General features: G+C 36.2%; 2 protein-coding genes and 1 long non-coding RNA gene across 3 annotated transcripts; 2 read left to right on the forward strand and 1 right to left on the reverse strand.

The window, feature by feature from the left end:
- Nucleotides 1–2,143: 2,143 nt before the first annotated feature.
- Nucleotides 2,144–3,187, reverse strand: LOC147559541 (uncharacterized). Its single transcript, XM_086661436.1, has one exon. The coding sequence runs from the start codon at nucleotides 3,086–3,088 to the stop codon at nucleotides 2,357–2,359; it is 732 nt and encodes a 243-aa protein (XP_086517562.1). The 5' UTR covers nucleotides 3,089–3,187; the 3' UTR covers nucleotides 2,144–2,356.
- A 3,615-nt stretch (nucleotides 3,188–6,802) lies between these two features.
- On the forward strand, nucleotides 6,803–8,104 carry LOC147559542 (uncharacterized). Its single transcript, XR_015233622.1, has 2 exons — nucleotides 6,803–7,171; nucleotides 7,307–8,104. It is a non-coding gene; the product is annotated as an uncharacterized LOC147559542 (long non-coding RNA).
- A 5,848-nt stretch (nucleotides 8,105–13,952) lies between these two features.
- LOC147559543 (uncharacterized) lies at nucleotides 13,953–15,542 on the forward strand. Its single transcript, XM_086661437.1, has one exon. The coding sequence runs from the start codon at nucleotides 14,158–14,160 to the stop codon at nucleotides 15,304–15,306; it is 1,149 nt and encodes a 382-aa protein (XP_086517563.1). The 5' UTR covers nucleotides 13,953–14,157; the 3' UTR covers nucleotides 15,307–15,542.
- The last annotated feature ends 2,588 nt before the right edge of the window (nucleotides 15,543–18,130 follow it).

The following is an 18,130-nucleotide window of genomic DNA, read 5'->3' on the forward strand; positions in this document are numbered from 1 at the left end:
TGAACAGGTCACCTATCTTATCTTTTTTTACCCCTCTTTTTAGAACTCTTTCCTATCCTCTATCACATTTTTTTTTGCTAGTCGTGGTAAAAAGTATGGGAGAATTTGACATACACCCCCACTATTATATGAATATTAGGACTACACCCCCACTTTTTGAAAACTTTTGATATACACCCCCACCTGGACGGAAACCGTCAACTCAGAGTTAAGTTGGGTGTGTGTGAAACACGCGCGCCAACCATGACGATTTTACCCTTTTGTAGATGTTGAAATATTTTGAGCGATTTTGACATACACCCCCACTATTATATGAATTTTTGGACTACACCCCCATTTTTTGAAAAAACAAAATTTTTCAATTTGCCCTCCAACGATCATCTTTTACCTTTTTTCTTATAAACTTATTTATCTTAGACAAGCTAAAAGATCAAAGCGAAAGAACTTATTTATCTTATATGTCAAATAAGATAAATAAGTTCCTCCCATATAAGATAAATAAATTCTTTCGCTTGATATCCCAAATAGTTCCTCCCATCTTTTCTATAGTTTGATATCTCAAATAGTTCTTTCGCTTTGACCTTTTAGCTTGTCTAAAATAAATAAATTTATAAGACAAAAGGTAAAAGATGATCGTTGGAGGGCAAATTGAAAAATTTTGTTTTTTTCAAAAAATGGGGGTGTAGACCAAAAATTCATATAATAGTGGGGGTGTATGTCAAAATCGCTCAAAATATTTCAACAACTACAAAAGGGTAAAATCGTCATGGTTGGCGCGTGTGTTTCGCACACACCCAACTTAACTCTGAGTTGACGATTTCCGTCCAAGTGGGGGTTGTATATCAAAAGTTTTCAAAAAGTGGGGGTGTAGTCCTAATATTCATATAATAGTGGGGGTGTATGTCAAATTCTCCCTATTAGAGAGAGGTAAGAAAATGAAAAGAGAAGATAACAGTTAAAGTTGACCGATGAAAAAAATCAAATAGCATTCAAAACAGAAATATGACATCTTTTGGGGGTCTTTTTGGTGAAATAGTCATATGTAGGGGGGCAACATATAGTTATCCATTGATATATTAATTAAGCGGAATAAACATATAAAAAATCTCGGGTAAGGGACATTATGAACCCTAAAAGCCCTATAAATAAACCCTAAAGTTTTAATATATATACACGTGGAACTGCCTCATAAGTTGAGAATTAGTATTTAATTTTTATTAGTATTGTAATTAGGACATAAAAGATAGTTACAAATGACATCAATCTGTTCAGCTAACTTGGACTCTCATAGTTTTTCAATTTAAATTACCATTGGGTTTGAAGAAGTCCGTTCCATGGCTAGTGGATATATTTGACACTTTCCTTAGGAATGGAATTAATAACGAGGCCAAATCCAACTGGACATAAATAAATTTTGAAAAGATAGGAGAATAACTTTTGTCTTCCTCTAGGGAAAGTGAAGGAGAAAAAAAAGTATAGGAATTCTAGTGGATGAAGACTCTTTAGAGTCTTATGTGAAATATTTAATTCCAAACATATGAGACAGTCAAAGGAGTGTCTAAAACATTCAAATTTAGATATCTGAGAGAAAACACTAAGACATTCGAATTCAGACAGTCCACTATGTCTAGGCCTCTAGGGTATTCAAACCTAAAGAAAACCTTGTGTTTTACAAAGGACAAAAGATTATAATTGAATTGAAATTGTAATGCTTCTTATATTGATTATTCAAAAATTATTGAGTAACTATGTCTAGGCCTCTCTAAAGTCCTATGTTTGGCAGCATAATATCTTTAAGAGTATTGATTCAGGTCTAGATTGAAATTCTCAAGTCTAAATTGAAAAAAAAATCGTAAAAGGTATGGGTCTTTCACCCTTTAAGAACTAGTTTCCTAGGCGAGAGATGTCCACTGCCACAAAAAGAAGAGGACAAACAAACATCAATATGAGTCCGCTCGAAAATTGTTATTTATCAAGAATACAAACAAATTTTTGTGAAAAAAAAAAACTCAAAAGAATACATTAGCAAGTGGTGAATGGTATATCATATCTGACAAGGCACCCAAATTAATTTAACAACCTCACTTCTTCTACATAAACACTACAAAAAGGGGAAAATAGAAGAAAAAAAATAAGGAAGAAATAATACAAATTATATGTGAGATATATATTTCTCAAAATAACACCAATCCAATATGCCCACACATTCTTGCTAGTAGCACTCCCCTCATTTATTATCACCACCCCATTTTTAACCCTTATTTTTATATGGCATTCAAATCATATTATATATTTATGAAACTATAAAAAGGATATAAATAGAGAAGATTGCATGTTTGCATGCAAGTATGTTGATTTAATATCCTTCAATGGCTTCTTTCTGTTTCTTCTTCCTCTCATTATAACGGTTCATCAAATCCAACTGTTGAAGCCTCATTTGCTCATAAAATTGGGCTATGAATTCCTCGGCTTTCGCATCAATCAAATCATCACCACCATAAAAATATTCATCTCCTTCAATCACAAAATCACAATTATTGTGTTGATCTTCGCTTCGATCTAGTTCTTGAAGGTTTTGAGCGGAAGCGTAACGACTCATGCTATCATCCGAACCCGAAGAAGAAGATGGTGAACCCGGCCCATGAACAATCACATGAGGTGATGACATTGGTGATTGAGAGTTCATGTCATGAAAAGAATCATTCCCCTTTGAAGCATCATTGTTAATAAGATGATCCATATTAATAGGGCCCATGTCAATAGGGCCCATATCAATAGGGCCCATATCAATTGATGAGGGTGGTGGGGAATTTTGATTTGGAAGTTGGTGATGGTGTAATGGACGCATTGCACTCACAAGTTTTTTCCATATTCCTTTAGAAGCAACCTCAACATGAATAGAATTCGATTTCTTGTTCGATCGACGTCTTAACATAAACAAAGCTACCTTAAGAACATGTAAGGGGCCATGCTTTTTTGCCTTACCTTGGCTTTTGTTGTTGTTGTTGTTGTTGTTGTTGTTCATGGTGGTGGTGCCATTGTTGGTTGTGGGGATGATGATGGCAGCATTGTTGCCTTCTTTATCCATGAGAGAGAGAGACCCTTAATTGGGATGTGCTCTTATGAAGGTCGGAGGGTCTCTCTGTGTTTTGGTCCCTCCCTGCTTTAAGCAGGGTGAGAAGAAAGAAATGTGTAATAGAGGAGAGACGTACCTAAACTATTTATATATCGGAAAAAGGATGTAAATGACGATCTTGCCCATTGTAGCAAACAGTGACTCGGATAATACCCATCGGGTCGACCCACTTGGTCAATTACAGGGGTAACACCTCCACTTAGGTGATGTTTTTTTTTGCGTGAATCTCACTCGCTTAAATAAGAGTCGCCAAAGTCAAATAGCCTCAAAATCAAGCAGAATCAGTCATTCAGACAAGTTATACAAAAAAATAATCTGAAACGTAACTTGAACTAGTTTAGACTCGTCCATCAGTCTTTGGTGTCATGGTTTTTGACACCCCTCTTACCCATGAGGTCGTGAGATCGAGTCTCGGTGGAAGTAGTTTGTCATCAAAGATTCATCTCATGTAATTTAGGTTATTAATAAAGTAAATTATGTAATAATTTATCGAGTTTTAAGCCTCTTTGTTGTTGGGCTTTAAGGCTCTTTCATTCTTGGTCTAAAATTAGGCGGTTATCGTGCTTATTACATCTTCATGATGTATCAATGTCTTGTTACGCCTAACGTAGAACGGAGTCGAATTCTCAAAAAAAAAACTAGTTTAGACTCTGAGTCATATTTCAAATAAGATTTAAACATAAACATACTCTGTCATTATGAACTCCTTGACTCAATGTAATGGTGGATATCGGGTCAGGGTTTATAAGGTGGATATAGGAGGTCAAGTCTTAAGATTCTGGGGCAAAATGGGAAACCAAACCTAGTTTGTTTATGAGGTGGCAAAATAGTAAATAGAGAGAATTTGGAGGTTTACTTTAACAAGGAGAAAAATAGTAGTGTGAAATATGACGTGAAAGCGGTTCTTAGGGCAGGAAAACGGAGCGTGTATCTGTAGAGGGGAGAAATTTGTGGTCATGGACGAGAGAGAGAGAGCCAGAGAGGGTTGTTTCCAAAGAGAGAGAGAGAGAGAGAAAAGAAAATGTGGTAGTGATTTCTTCAAAAATACTCAAAGTTTAGTGGCGTAAGAAAATGATTCATGACTTGAGGCAAAATATGCATGATCATGATTTTCCTATTCTTGTTCTACTAACCCATTCCTACCTGTTTAAAGTTAGGGTCCACTCCAATGAGCTTTTATCGACTACTCATCGAAAAAAAAACTAAAACCAAATAGCACTTGAAAAAAATAAAAAAAAAACTAAAAAGAAGGCTGCTCCACAAACCGAAGTTATACAATGCACTTTTTCAGTTCTGATATTTTGATGTACTACTTTATTTGTTGTATTTGTGTTTTTTTTTTCTTAGTTTACTGTAATAGACTCTTTTATGTTAATGTATTCCCTTCAACTAAAAAAAAAATAGGAATATCCCACCGTTTGATTCATATTACCATAAATATGGAAGTATGTGAACATTCTATGAGATGTTTCTTTTGCTTGATGCAAGGGCGGATCTATATAGAGACCATCCCTGGCTGCAGCCAGGGATGGATTTCTAGTATTATAAAAAGTGGCTAAGACTTTCAGCATGAATTAGGCTGCAGCCAGGGATGGATTATATTATAATAAAAGTGGTTAATACTCTCAGCATGAATGAGGCACCTTAGTTGGTCATACACTCATAGTGAAGGACGCCCGTGCTCTAGGTTCCTCGTTCGAGTCCCACCTTTGTTTTTTGTGTTTTAATTTTGTCATCCTTCTTTTGCACCCATCTAAACCCTTAGATTTTAGGGTTAAGATTGAAACCGTTGGATTGTTAGGGTTAGCTCTTATTAATACCTTGCAATTTCAACTATGATTTTGGAGAGAGAGGCAGAGAGTCGGATACTAAAGAGGGTGAAGAAGAGATAATAGTCACTTAGATGACATAGAATAGAAGGATTACTTTTGATCTCTTTCATTCCCTTTCTCTGGCTCATTATCATTTATTTTTTAAAAGAACAAGTGAAATGAATACTACAATAATCATTGAAGAAATAACCATGTTGTCTAAGAACAATTTGTTCTTTCTTTTATTTTCAATAGAAGTCTCAAATGTATCAGTGTAGATCTCGCACACATCTGTGTAAATCTCAATGTATTTACTATGGTCACTAACAAGAAAATCTATAAATATATTATAAAATTTAATCTGCTAAATTTGAAATGTGTATAACTTTTTCTTTTTTTGTTGTTGAAAAAAATGTTTGTAACTTGAGTTGGAATAACCAGACCATCAATGGGCCATTTGACCTTGCCAATATATTTTTAGCTAGCCAGGCCTAGGTTTCATTCCTGGCTCCACCCTTGCTTGTATGGTAAAACTTGAACTTATTCCATGTACATCCTTTCTAGTTATTTTAACTAGAGTCAATGGCCGTTGACCCGAATATTCTATTAGCTATCAGCATGCAGATATGACTCCAGAGAAGGGTTGACAGCGACCCTTCTAACAAAAAATGTCGCCTCCACCACTTTTTCCACCGTCATTATGATATATCTCTCCATTTTATCTATTTAGGGTTGACTAAATCTCTCAAGTCAAGAGAGAAATAGTGATGGTGGACAACAGGTGGTGGAAGAAGAGGACGAAGAAGTGGTGGTTGGGCCATTGGTTCGGGTGCTTACAAAACAATTGGAAATGGTCGAGTGATGATAGAGTTGCCCACTAAGAGCCATTCATTCAGTTGGGTGCTTTTAGCAGCACCATAAGAAAGTGTGTGAGTTCCACATTTCAAAATCTAGACATAATTACCAGAAGGTTAGCTTTTAAGGCGTCCCTTCAAAGTGTTACTGGCGCCTCTCTCAATACCGATTTTAGAGTGAGATTGTGAAGGAAAGAAGGTCTAATAACACTTTAAAATTACCCTTACCAAAGTAAGTGTTCTTGTGTAACATGTCAACTAGGAAACCAAGGGTAACAAAATGGCAAAATTTGACCACTGGCATTCGGTCGAATAGACCGCGGTCCATGTGGATCCCACCTCACCACCGTGTTTATGCAATTACCGTACAAAATATCATCATATAAATATAGTCATTAATTACTTTTAATGTGATCGAATCAAACTACAAAAATTTAAAATTCAAAGCTTCTTTCCGCAGCATTTCACCATTACTCAAAAGGATGGAATCAAAATATGCTTAAGGATGGGGATTCCAAGGTGACAAGAAAGAAAAGGGTTTTAGTGGTGGAGCATGGAATCTTTTACGATTAGCATTTTTATGGGCAAGAAAAGGTAATGTGTTTCAAAGCAGGGATTTTTTTTTTTTTTTTGTTGAAAGTCAAAGCAGGGATTTACGAGGATTGAGATTATATTTTTCAAATTTATTTTCAATGGTTGAGACTACAGTTCACAAACTTAGTTCTAACGGTTGAGATTCTTAACCTATTTGTGTCCATCGACACGGATTATACCTTCGTTAAACAATACCATAAATGGTTTTTATCCTACCTGAGTCTGTGGCTTCTGCTTTATAGAGAAAATGGGCTTTTCTAGCTTAAAATAAGCTACAACTTTTTTGAACCAAACGCGTAAAGTTTTCAATAAGCGCTTAAAATATGCTAAAAGCTGGCTTTTAGCTTTTTTAAGCGGAACCAAACGAGGCCTCAGTCTGATAACCCTAATGTGCAATAAAATTTGTTACTGGCCCAGCCCGCCGGATAACCCTGTCCTACTGGCCCAATCCATTCTCTTGTTCACCTATTTTACCGTTGCAATACGTCAATTTTGAAATTTCAAACATTTGCTTTGAATCTAATCTTGAGAGAGCCGTTAGAGCCAAAAAAAAAACAGGGAGGAAAGAGAGAGAGAGAGATGGTGGTGGGTAACAAAAACAACAAAACTTCAGGTTTTTCATGGGCTGATGAGGTTGAGAAAGAAGAAACTCAAATCTGTCATCAGCAGAAACCCAATCCATTTGGTTTTGCTAGACCTAGAGAAATTGTTCTTCAAGAAAAAGGCGTAGATTGGAGAAACCTCGACCAGAAAATACATCAAACCTCCAATTTTAGGTACTTTTCTTTTCTCACTCTCAATTTTTCAATCTCTTAGCTGCAGTTCTTAATTCAGAATTAGATTGACCTCCCCTTTTCTTATGATTACAAAATGATTCGAAACCCTAGCTTTTTGTTTTACCCATTTTACAGTTATGTAGCTAAAAAGGATAAAGAAAATATTCCTGCTCAAACAGAACTCGTCAATGGAAAACAGAACTCAGAAAAAGGTCATAACCAGAGGAGGAATCAATTCAATTATGAAACAATTCAGAACCAACAAGATCTATTAGTTCCACCATTGATGTACCCACCAAAAAATTACATGTTTCTAATTAATGACAGATATGGGTCTAATCACTCCCACAAATCTGAACAAATTTCGCCTAATTTTCACAACCCAAGAGTCGATAAATCAATTCGAGAAAACCAGAGGCAAAATTCTATAGTTAAGGAGTCAACAAATCATCAGTTGAGGAGATCAGAGTCTTCTAATTTGATAATGAAAGAACATTCTTCAGCTCAAAAAAGAGAAAGAGAAACGCAGAATATGAACTCAAACAGTAAAAGAAGAAACTTTTCAGAAGAGAAAATCATGGCTCCATCTAATCTTCCTCCATTACAACCAACCATTAATAAGGGTAGTAGAAACTTCGAGTACCAGAGGCGAAAACTTGATTCGGGCGAGTTCGACTTTCCTCCAATGATGAGGAGACAAGGAGGTGGAAATTGCAAGGACAGAGGAATGAATTCAGGATTTAACAACACTAAGAACCAGCAATATCAGAAGGTGAGAAGATGAATTTGAGAGTGATAATTAGGTCTTAAGATTGATTAATACGTATTTTCGGGAAACCTACATGTTTCCTTACTTTTTTGGATCATGATTTGCTAGATATAATTAATTTTATGATCTCTTAATCATTTATTTCGAGCTCAGTTGTTTCAAAATTCTTGGTTGGATTCCGAAGTTCTTGTTCTACTTCTGTTTTTATATTTTGCACTCTTGTTTAGTTGAACACCAAACGATTGGGGTCAACATGACATAGAATCGATGAGACATCTTAGATTGTTCAAAGTTCCAAATTCACAAAATCACTAAGACCAATACCTGAACTATTGGTGTGCTTATTGCACTAGCCCGCCCTTCTCTCAGAGCTCCCGAAGAGAGAAGCTCAACAAATGTCAGATAAAAAGTCTCGCACCTCGTTAACATCATATCTACGTGCTCTTCCAAGAAGTTATTAATGGAACCCATTGATGACGGAAGTGAGCTACAAAGGCATTTTTGTTCACCGCCCTTGTAACCGAGTCGTACATGGATGTTACTGCTCATAGAGCTCTGGCCCAGGAGGCAGCTATCCTTCTCTACAAGGAATAAAAGTGTCGATGACGACGATGAGTGGAAATCATATAGAGGAATTTGGATTTTTTTCTACCAAGAACATGATAAGAGCATCCTTTTCACAAAACTTTTGTGGATTCCCCATGCCTCTCTTTTTCTCCTTGAACCTTAGGTGGGCTATACTTCAGAAAGGATGTCCCACTAGCCCTTCTTAGTTCAGCACAGGGCTCTCAAGTGAAAGCCCCTTAGGTCACATTACTATAGGCGTCACCCATGCCATTGATTAGTGTGTAATGAGTTCCGGCTGAACTCATAAGGGTAAGATCTTTGCGGTCGGACAACCATGGACATGTTATGTGATAATCAAAATGCTACCAGAATAGCCTATCTTGAAGAGCATGCAGTTTCTCCAGCTCCAAATGTTTACCAGTATTCCCTCCTTCACTATGTGCAATGTGTTAACTTGTGCAGTAGTCCGTGGTACAGGTAAATTTCGCCCATTGATGTTAAATGTGAACTATCTCATGGAGTAGAATAGAATGGTAAGTTAATAGTACTAATAGTAGAAGCATATAAGTTATCCTCATTTGTTTGGCCAAATGAAAATTTGGAAGAACTGGTGAACGAAAATCTTTTTTAATTGTGTGAGTGAACGCTTGGATTTGAGGCGCAGATGAATGGTCGACGGGGGAAGCAAAAATGGCAAAGTGTTGCCAGAAGGAATGAATTTGTAGCAGATGGATTTAGAAAGATATATCATGGTGGAGAAGTATGGAAGCTTCAACTATAGACGTTGTCGATAAAGATATGAATAATCAATATTGGAGATGTGTCCCCTTCGAAATTAAAGAATATGAATGAAGTTGGATTGGATGTTAAGAGAAAAAAATTGAGGTCTTTCATTTGTTGACGAAATTGTATTTAGTCTAGCTTAGATACATGTTACTTCAATTTTCAGCAATGTCTGCAACATACTCAGTATGTAGTCTTGGGTTCCTCTCATTCCAAGCCTACTCCCACAATCAATTGTTAGACTAACTCCAGCGTCACGAATTGGAAGACTTGGGCCTCTCTATCTTCTCGCCCCACGGATTGAGGCAGTCAGAGGGCACTCTGACTACCCTAGTCCATGTTCGGCTTGAGCATAGCGGGTAAGGGCGTAAGGCCCAGTCCGAATTCCCTCGGACTGCCCCAATCCGTGGGCGGGGAGTGCCAAGATAGGGATGGACTAAGAGCAAAAGGATGGTCCCTCTAGGGCACCCTTACTTTTATGTTTACTTGAAAATCATGAAGGTTTTTGTTGTGACTTGTGATTGATAGGAGTCATATCAGGCATGGGCCCTTGAGGTTTCTTATCACAGAGCTTCCACCTTCTACCTAGTTCAATAATGGAGAGTTTGCTTGGAATGGGAGACAGTAGAGATAGCTTGGGGCCCTAATTTTGTGGTTCTGAATCCTGAAGTTTTACCACCAAATCTCTCTCTTTGTCCTTGTTCTTTTTACCATGGAAGAATCCTATATCAACCAAATAAAGTTTCTAGATATCAAATAATTGAGGTTGATTTGTGAAACTGACATGCCATTCAAGCTTTATAATTGACTTACAGACTTTATAGGTAAGTCATTAATATAAGTACATCAGAACCACAAAAATGGCCCCCATATTTTCATCTTACTTTATTAGAGAAGAACTTTTGATAACAAGATATGTCATCTACTAACTTTATCACTTGGATTATGATTTTGTTGATTTTGCTTCCGAATTAGAAATTTGAATTAGGAACCCCACAATGTTATCCAATCTTTGATTTTTTTTTTTGTGGATTTGAGAGCCCATAGCTAATTAAGATTACTGGAGACCATCTTAAAACATTAAAGTTTTGTTGTTTCGTTAAGATTCCTTCGTAGTCCACCAGCTTTTGGTGTAGTGGTTAGACACACCTCTTAAGCTCATAAAATCGTGGAATCGAGTCTCGGTGGAAGTAGTTTACCATCAAGATTTATCTCATATAATTTATGATATGATAAAGTAAATAATGTATTGAATTGGTCGGACTTTAGGCGTCTTTCATATTGTCAGGCTTTAGGCCTCTTTCATGTTGTCGGGCTTTAGGCATCTTTCGTTCGTCACTTAAATTAGTCGGTTATCGAGCGTATCACATATTCATAATGCATCAATGGCTTGTAACGAGTAACGTAGATCGTAGTCAAGTTCTTAAAAAGAACGTCTACCTTCATAAGAAATTGCTATATTATACTCCATAGATGATATTATCTTCCAAAATAAGTTTTCCAGCTTTGTAACATTTCAATCTCAATGTATTATAGTTTGAGTATAAATAGAGTATTAGATGGGTTATGTACACCAAAAGATAACAATTTGAGTTAGAAAAAGTCCGTTTGCCACCCAAAACATCATGGATTGAAGGATTTTCTTTACTTTCAAATGCTCCTCTCTCATATAAAACCCCAATTTTGTAAGAAGCTCTCACAAAGTGGTAATGCAAATTCACATCAATGTCTTCTACTCAAATTCAACGTTCCACTTTATACTACAAAAATCTTACAAGTTAGACTGATCAATTCCGGTATCTTTATCTGCATTTATCTATATTATAACTGAATGTTATTTTAATCTTAATCAGAGCGAAGTAGCTACCCACTGAAGTGTTTTAGTAAGGAGTGGAGGACCTCGAGTAAAGGTTTTCTTGATAATCGTGGGATGTGGATTCCTCTTTGGGAGAATCAAGAAAAGTGAAAGATTTGAGATTTCTTTGTTTATATGCTCAAAGTTCCACATAAAAATACATTTTTAATCACTTCAAATACCAAAGCTATGGTTGCATTATGTCTTTATATTGTTTTCTCAATTGCATTTGTTTATTTAATAAAGGTGATCCAACGGAGGTGCTAGAAACTATTTACAACAAAAGTGACATACCAAGAGAAATACTTCTTGATCCTAAATTTGTTCGAAAAAGTCTATCAACTTTTGTTTGTTATATCACAGTAGTTGCAAGCATAAATTTAGTTTATACCTCAGTGCCCTAATGACTAAAGTTTTCTGACTTCAACAGTTGTTAAATATATGCATAGTCATATGCCATTAATATTCTTTTTTTGCCTAGCAACTAGCTTATACTTGCATGAATATGTCCAACAAGCAAGAGTTATATTATTATGAACATTATTTCCTCCCAAATATTGAAAAGGGTTATTTAGTGTATAGACTCCAGTTATTTACCTATATTAGAGATCCACCCCCAAAACGATAATGCTTTAGGGTTTACCCCCCATTCTCCATTTTTCCGTCAAAAGCCCGTTAAGTTGCGAGCGTGCCAGTCACGTGAGCTCCCTTTGACAAATTTGCCCTCTCCATCAGCTTTACTGTTGGGGGTCCTTCCCTAAATAGTTGTTTTACAGTGGGGGTCCTTCACCATTTTAATACTACTTCCTATCTTTTCATAAGAAAGCTGTGATTTTAGTGAAAACAAAGTTCAACTCTCTTCCAAGTGAGTAACTAGGTCAAGGTTTAACCTGGGTTTGGAGTTCAGTTATAATAGAGTTCTAGAAAATAAGGTTTCAGATAAATGCCAGCTAAAATTGGAGATAATTGTTAGGTTTGAGTCATTATGCTCAATTTTAATGTTTTCTTCGTAAATTTGTGTTCTTCAATTCAGTACTTGATCTTGAATTTGAAGCAATTAAGCAAAAGTTCTTTGCTTTTGAAAAAAAATTCAAAAGTTTTTCAATCTTTTTCTCAAGATCAGATTGTTATTCATGTAATGTAGTTGGTATTTCAATCTTTTTCTCTTGATCTTGATCTTGAACAGATTGAAATACCAACTACATTACACGAATAACAGTCTGATCTTGAGAAAAAGAGAAAAAGATTGAAAAACTTCTGAATTTTAGCTGGCAATTATCTGAAACCTTCTTTTCTAGAAATCCATTATAGCTGAACTCCAAAACCCAGGTTAAACCTCGACCTAGTTACTCACTTAGAAGAGGGTTGAACTTTGTTTTCACTAAAATCACAACTTTCTTATGAAAAATAGGAAGTAGTGTTAAAATGGTGAATGACCCCCACTGTAAAACAACTATTTAGGGAAAGACCCCCAACTGTAAAGCTGATGGAGAGGGCAAATTTGTCAAAAGAAACTCACGTGACTGACACGCTCGCAACTTAACGGGCTTTTGACGGAAAAATAGAGAATGGGGGGTAACCCCTAAAGCATTATCGTTTTGGGGGTGGATCCCTAATATAGGTAAATAACTGGGGTCTATATTCTAAATAACCCTATTGAAAAACTGTCAGTTTGGACTCATATCCGATAGACACCGGAGGCAGTAAAATATGGATATTTGATATGGAGTAATTGAGTGGGGCTTGAATGGGGTAAAATATAAATTTAACATTTTACACGAGTAATTCCTAACTTTAAGGAAATTATGTCCTTTACTTGAACCGACCAAAAAGTATTTATAAATAGCTCCTTGAACCTAACCTTACCGTGGGTAACTAGCCGAGAATAACGTCAATCATCGCAATGATACCAAAGTCTGAGATGGTAGGTTTTCCTTACCCTCGTTAAAAGAAGTGGACAAATTCGGTTTATTACCAGACCGATGTCAACCATCCACGTGACATAGAAGATCTATGCGCAGGATTAGATTCGCGGTTGCTCGTTGAGAAAACTTTTCCTCTTTTTTTATCGGCGATGCTATGTGGACGAAGGAAATAGTTTACGGGGAGTCCGTGACAACAATTTCAAGAGGAAGTCGTGTAGTTTGTGAGACTCTATAGTTAGAGGCAGATCATTTTTAGGGGTCAATCATTTTTGAAGCTCCCTATTTTACTTATTTTCACGACAAACGCTCCCGTCTATATTTATCTTGTTCGTTTTTCTTCATAGCCACCACCACCACTTATATCATCGTCATATTATATCCTTTTGCCATCGGGTCTATCCATAATTTGGGGTACTAAGATGAAGCGTTCATTTTATGTTAGTGGTTAAACCTCACGTTGAGGTGTCACCAAAAATTGTAATGCCAAAGATAGAGAGAAATAGATGAGTAGAAGAGATAAGGATGGAAGGTGGTCGTTGACGATCATGGTTGTCATCTGGTGAAGAAGATGAACAGAAGAAAGTGAGACAAAAAAACACACAGTATATTTTAAAGGTATTGTCTTTAACTTAATAAAGTCAATCAGATCAAAATAGATTGAATATAGGGAGTGCAAATCTAAGTAGTTTCTGTGGGCTTTAGGCCATTTCATTTCGTTGGGTTTTAGGATATTAATCTCGTTGGTCTTTAGACAATAGTGATTCGACAGTTATCATGTTAATCACATCGTATCGATGTATCAACGTCTTTGTAATGACCATTATATCGATATTAAAAAAAAAAAAAAATATTGAATACTTGCGGCAGAAGTCTTCCATCCGAACAACATTTTTCTTGGTCCCCAAAGCATTGGTCTTCTTTAATGGGGGAAATTGAGTATTTAGGAGTACTAAAACAAGAATAAAAGTAAATCCAATGCTTATAGGTTGGTTGGACTTGGAGTACAAACAAACAAACAGTGAAGCAGAGACACTCTCTCTCTCTCTCTCTACCAGATAAACATTCTCACTCTTTCTCAACTGTAAAAATGGACCTCCAAAACCCTAAAAATGGCGAATACCAGACATCCGAAGAAGATGAACTTGGAATATTTATCAATGCCGAGCCATCTGATTCACAACAAAGTCAGTGTTTCACCGATGAGATTGACAGTGCCTGTTCTACTCCTTACGCTAGTGCTCCTTCAAGTCCAGGCCGGTGTCATAATGGCTACTTTTTTAGTGCTCCAGCAAGTCCTACGCACTTCGTTTCATCTTCTTCGTCTCGATCTCCTTCAGCTTTCATCTCTTCTTCTTCTTCTTCATCTCGTGATCATTTATCTAGTTCTGGATCATTTGAGTTTCAATTTTCAGCTAGGTTTCCTTCTAATGGTTCATTACCAACTGGATCAATGAGTTCAGCTGATGAGTTATTCTTAAACGGTCAGATCCGACCGATGAAGTTATCATCTCACTTACAGAGACCTCAGATCTTAACTCCATTACTAGATCTAGATGTCGAACAAGAAGATGAAGAAGAAGAAAGAAAGGATTTAAGAGGATTTGAGATTCTAAAACGAGATGATTCATTAATGACTGGAAGAGAAATGAGATCTCGTAATAGATCGCTTCATCGGCGAGCTAGATCTATGTCTCCTTTAAGAAGCACATTACCTTCTGAATGGAGAGAACTTGAAGACAATGAAGAGAGAGAAAACGAAGAAGAAAAACAGATTAATGATCCATCAACAGAAACAACGCCTTCTGTTTCAGCTTCTTCTTCTAGGTCATCATCATCTGGTAGAAACTCAAAACGATGGATTTTCTTGAAAGATTTTCTAAGAAGTAAAAGTGAAGGAAGAGGAAACATTATGAAAGAGAAATTCTGGAATTCAATTTCATTCTCTCCTATTCTTAAAGAAAAGAAATCTGAAGAAACATCTAAACCTAAACGTCAATCAATCCCAACAAAAAGATCAGTCACCGGAAAACCTATTAACGGTATCGGGAAACGTCGAGTACCTCCATCAGCTCATGAACTTCTTTATACATCAAACAGAGCTCAAGCTGAGGAGATGAAGAAGAAGACATACTTGCCATACAGACAAGGATTATTGGGATGCTTAGGGTTTAGTTCAAAGGGTTATGGAGCCATGAATGTATTTGCCAGATCACTAAAGCCAGTTTCATCTAGGTAAATTTATCACCTTTTTTTAAATTATTATGTATAGTTTTTTCCCCCTTTTTCTTAGAGATTCATATAAATTAATCTCTTTTAATTTTTTTTTAATTAGAATCTGTTGATAATCAGATATAGTTTATGCTTGTGATGAAGATCATGAGGGTTTTTAATAATTTAGATCTTCATTGTCTTTTCTATTAGTAGATTTCTTCCCCAATTTATAAATAAATTGTGTTTTTCTTTTGGGGGTTATTTCATCTCTTCAATTTCAATATATATTATCATTAGTCTTTGATTTTTTGTTCATCTACTTTTTGAGGTCTAGAATTTAACTTTGGGTAAGAATGAGTGAATCATTGAGATCTTTGAAAAGGTGAAAGTTGATTAGGTTACCCTCACTAGGAAAATCCTTACCTATGAAAGTTTAGATTGATTTAGACAAGGACATTAAACAACAACCCACTTGAATCACTAGAAATTGAAATTATGAATTGTCTAGGACTATTCTCATATCTATTAAGTGTGTTTAAGGGGAATTTAAGATTTTTATTTAGTGACGTGGATCACGTGTGACTACAGTGTTGTCACGTGCAAACTTTAGACTAATAAGATATTAAGCTTGTAGATATCAAATTCACTACTAAATTGACACAAAATGATAGAATGTGCTTCCAAAATAGAAAGTGGATTTTGTGTAGATCTAGCGTAGCGTATCCTTGCATTACTCTAGTTGAGTGTCTTGAATACCTTTTATTTACTTGATGTGAAAATTATATATCTATTGGAACTATTATGGCATGATTTAAAAAGATGAGACATTTCTTTGATTTTTGAATAAGAAAAAAGGTGGAGGGACCCTAGGGGTAGTTGAAACAGTACCAATGGTGTGTACTTTTTGTTATTTTGTGATGCAACAATAATGCGTGAGTATCTTTGCATTGCTTGAATGTCATGATTTTGGTGACGAGAGAAAAAGAAAGTTAATAGAGACAATAAAAGGATAATAACTTTTTAACTTTTTTTTTTTGGGGTTCTCTTGGTTAACTATGAAAATTGAAAAGGATGGGGACCAATGAAAATCTCCTGGTTTTTCAATGTCTACTATAAGATTGTTTTCAACTAGATGGGACCACCTTTCAACAAAAAAAAAATCAGATGGGACCATTGAAAACTATCTCAGTTTGAATTTCTCTATTTGTTTATATTCTAAGAGTAGGTGGTAGTGTTTAGAACTAGGAAGTTCATAGCTACCTCAATGGAGATTTATAATGTTAGGATTCCTTTTAAATATTGAATCTAATACTTTCTTATTTTTGGTCGTGGTCTGGGACAATTTATATATTATTCGGTCAGAAAGAATTTGGTTAATTAGAATTGAGGGGAGTTCCTTTCGACTTCACAAACCATCTTGTTGTTCTTGTACTTCCTGATCTTTCAGCCTCACCACAAAGACTTCGGTAAGCTAGAATTGACTTGGGACAACTTTGTTTCAACTTCACAAACAACTTGTTTGTTCCTCCTGTGCTTAATAAATCTTCAGCCTCACCCTCGACCACCGCCTAACTGTTGAGAGAAAAAGAGAGTTGGTGGGCGGTGGTCGGAGGTGGTGGGCGGTGGTCAGAGGTGGAGGTGAAAATTACTGGACGTGGTAATGCTTAAGTTAATCCTAATTGATCAAAGTCTTTATACAAAGAAAAATATTTAAGATGTCCCTGCAACGGCGCAACCTATGCTTTTTTTTTTTGCTCGTAACATTCTTGCATCCTATGGAAAGTCATGTAAAAGAAAGTGAAAAACAATGTATTAGGGGAGCAATACTTTTGATACAATGGATGAGAACCCATGATTTGCTAGTTCTTGGCTTCTAGCAGGTGTGAAGATTCTTGGATTTTCTTAAATGACATCAAAATTAGGATCAGAATGGCTATCCATAATGGGTGATCCAGTTACCTCTGAAGTGTGACGACCTAAATCTTAGGTGTTATTGTTTCTCTACATTTTGACACCTAGATCTAAGCATAACAGGTCGGGTTTCTTCTGGCCATGAGCCCACTAAAGACCTCCGCATTAGAGAAAGGCACAATAACGCCCAACCTCCTAGCAGGCTCGATACATTCCTCGCCTATACTCCACCTAGCTTGGTGAGAGGTTCTCCTCTGCCACTTGAATCAACTACACATGGTCATGATTAGGTCACATCATAAATACTGCACTACACATGATCGTGATTTGGTTACTTACTAAGAGCATCGTCAAGACATTACTCAAGAAAAACTCTAAAAATCCTAGGTCACATCATAAATATTATGATCGTGATTTGGTTACTTACTAAGAGCATCGCCAATGCATTACTCAAGGAAAACTCTGAAAATCCTATGTGGCGAGCTAGAAAAGTGAATCTCTAAATAGTCTCTTTCCTCCTTGGCCATCTAAAGATGCTCTGAAATGAATCTTGACACGTTATTTTAGATATTCAGGTTGAATTTTACATTGGAGACAGTTGTTAAAGAAAAACTCTAAAAAATCCTATGTGAATTTAGAATTTTTGTGTTGTGTTGGAGATGCTTTGAGGTTGCACTCTTGAGTGATGCGAGAGTCGCATTCCCTCACTTCTCAAGAGTTCTCCTTGGGCGTGATAATGGTAATGACCCAAAAATACAAACTATTATCTATACAGTGCTTTCTTCATAGAAGAGGTTCCATAAACCATCTAAAGATCTTGGATACCTATTAAGTTTGACCTCACACAGATGACTTTGATCCTACCACATCTTTTACCTGGTTAGTTCATTGATTAGTTAGGGAAAGAGGTCAAACAAGCTAATTTTGAATCAAGTGAC

Source organism: Eschscholzia californica, unplaced genomic scaffold (assembly GCF_041429995.1).
Source record: "Eschscholzia californica isolate CP2 unplaced genomic scaffold, dmEscCali1.0.p SCAF_2, whole genome shotgun sequence".
Taxonomy (NCBI): domain Eukaryota; kingdom Viridiplantae; phylum Streptophyta; class Magnoliopsida; order Ranunculales; family Papaveraceae; genus Eschscholzia; species Eschscholzia californica.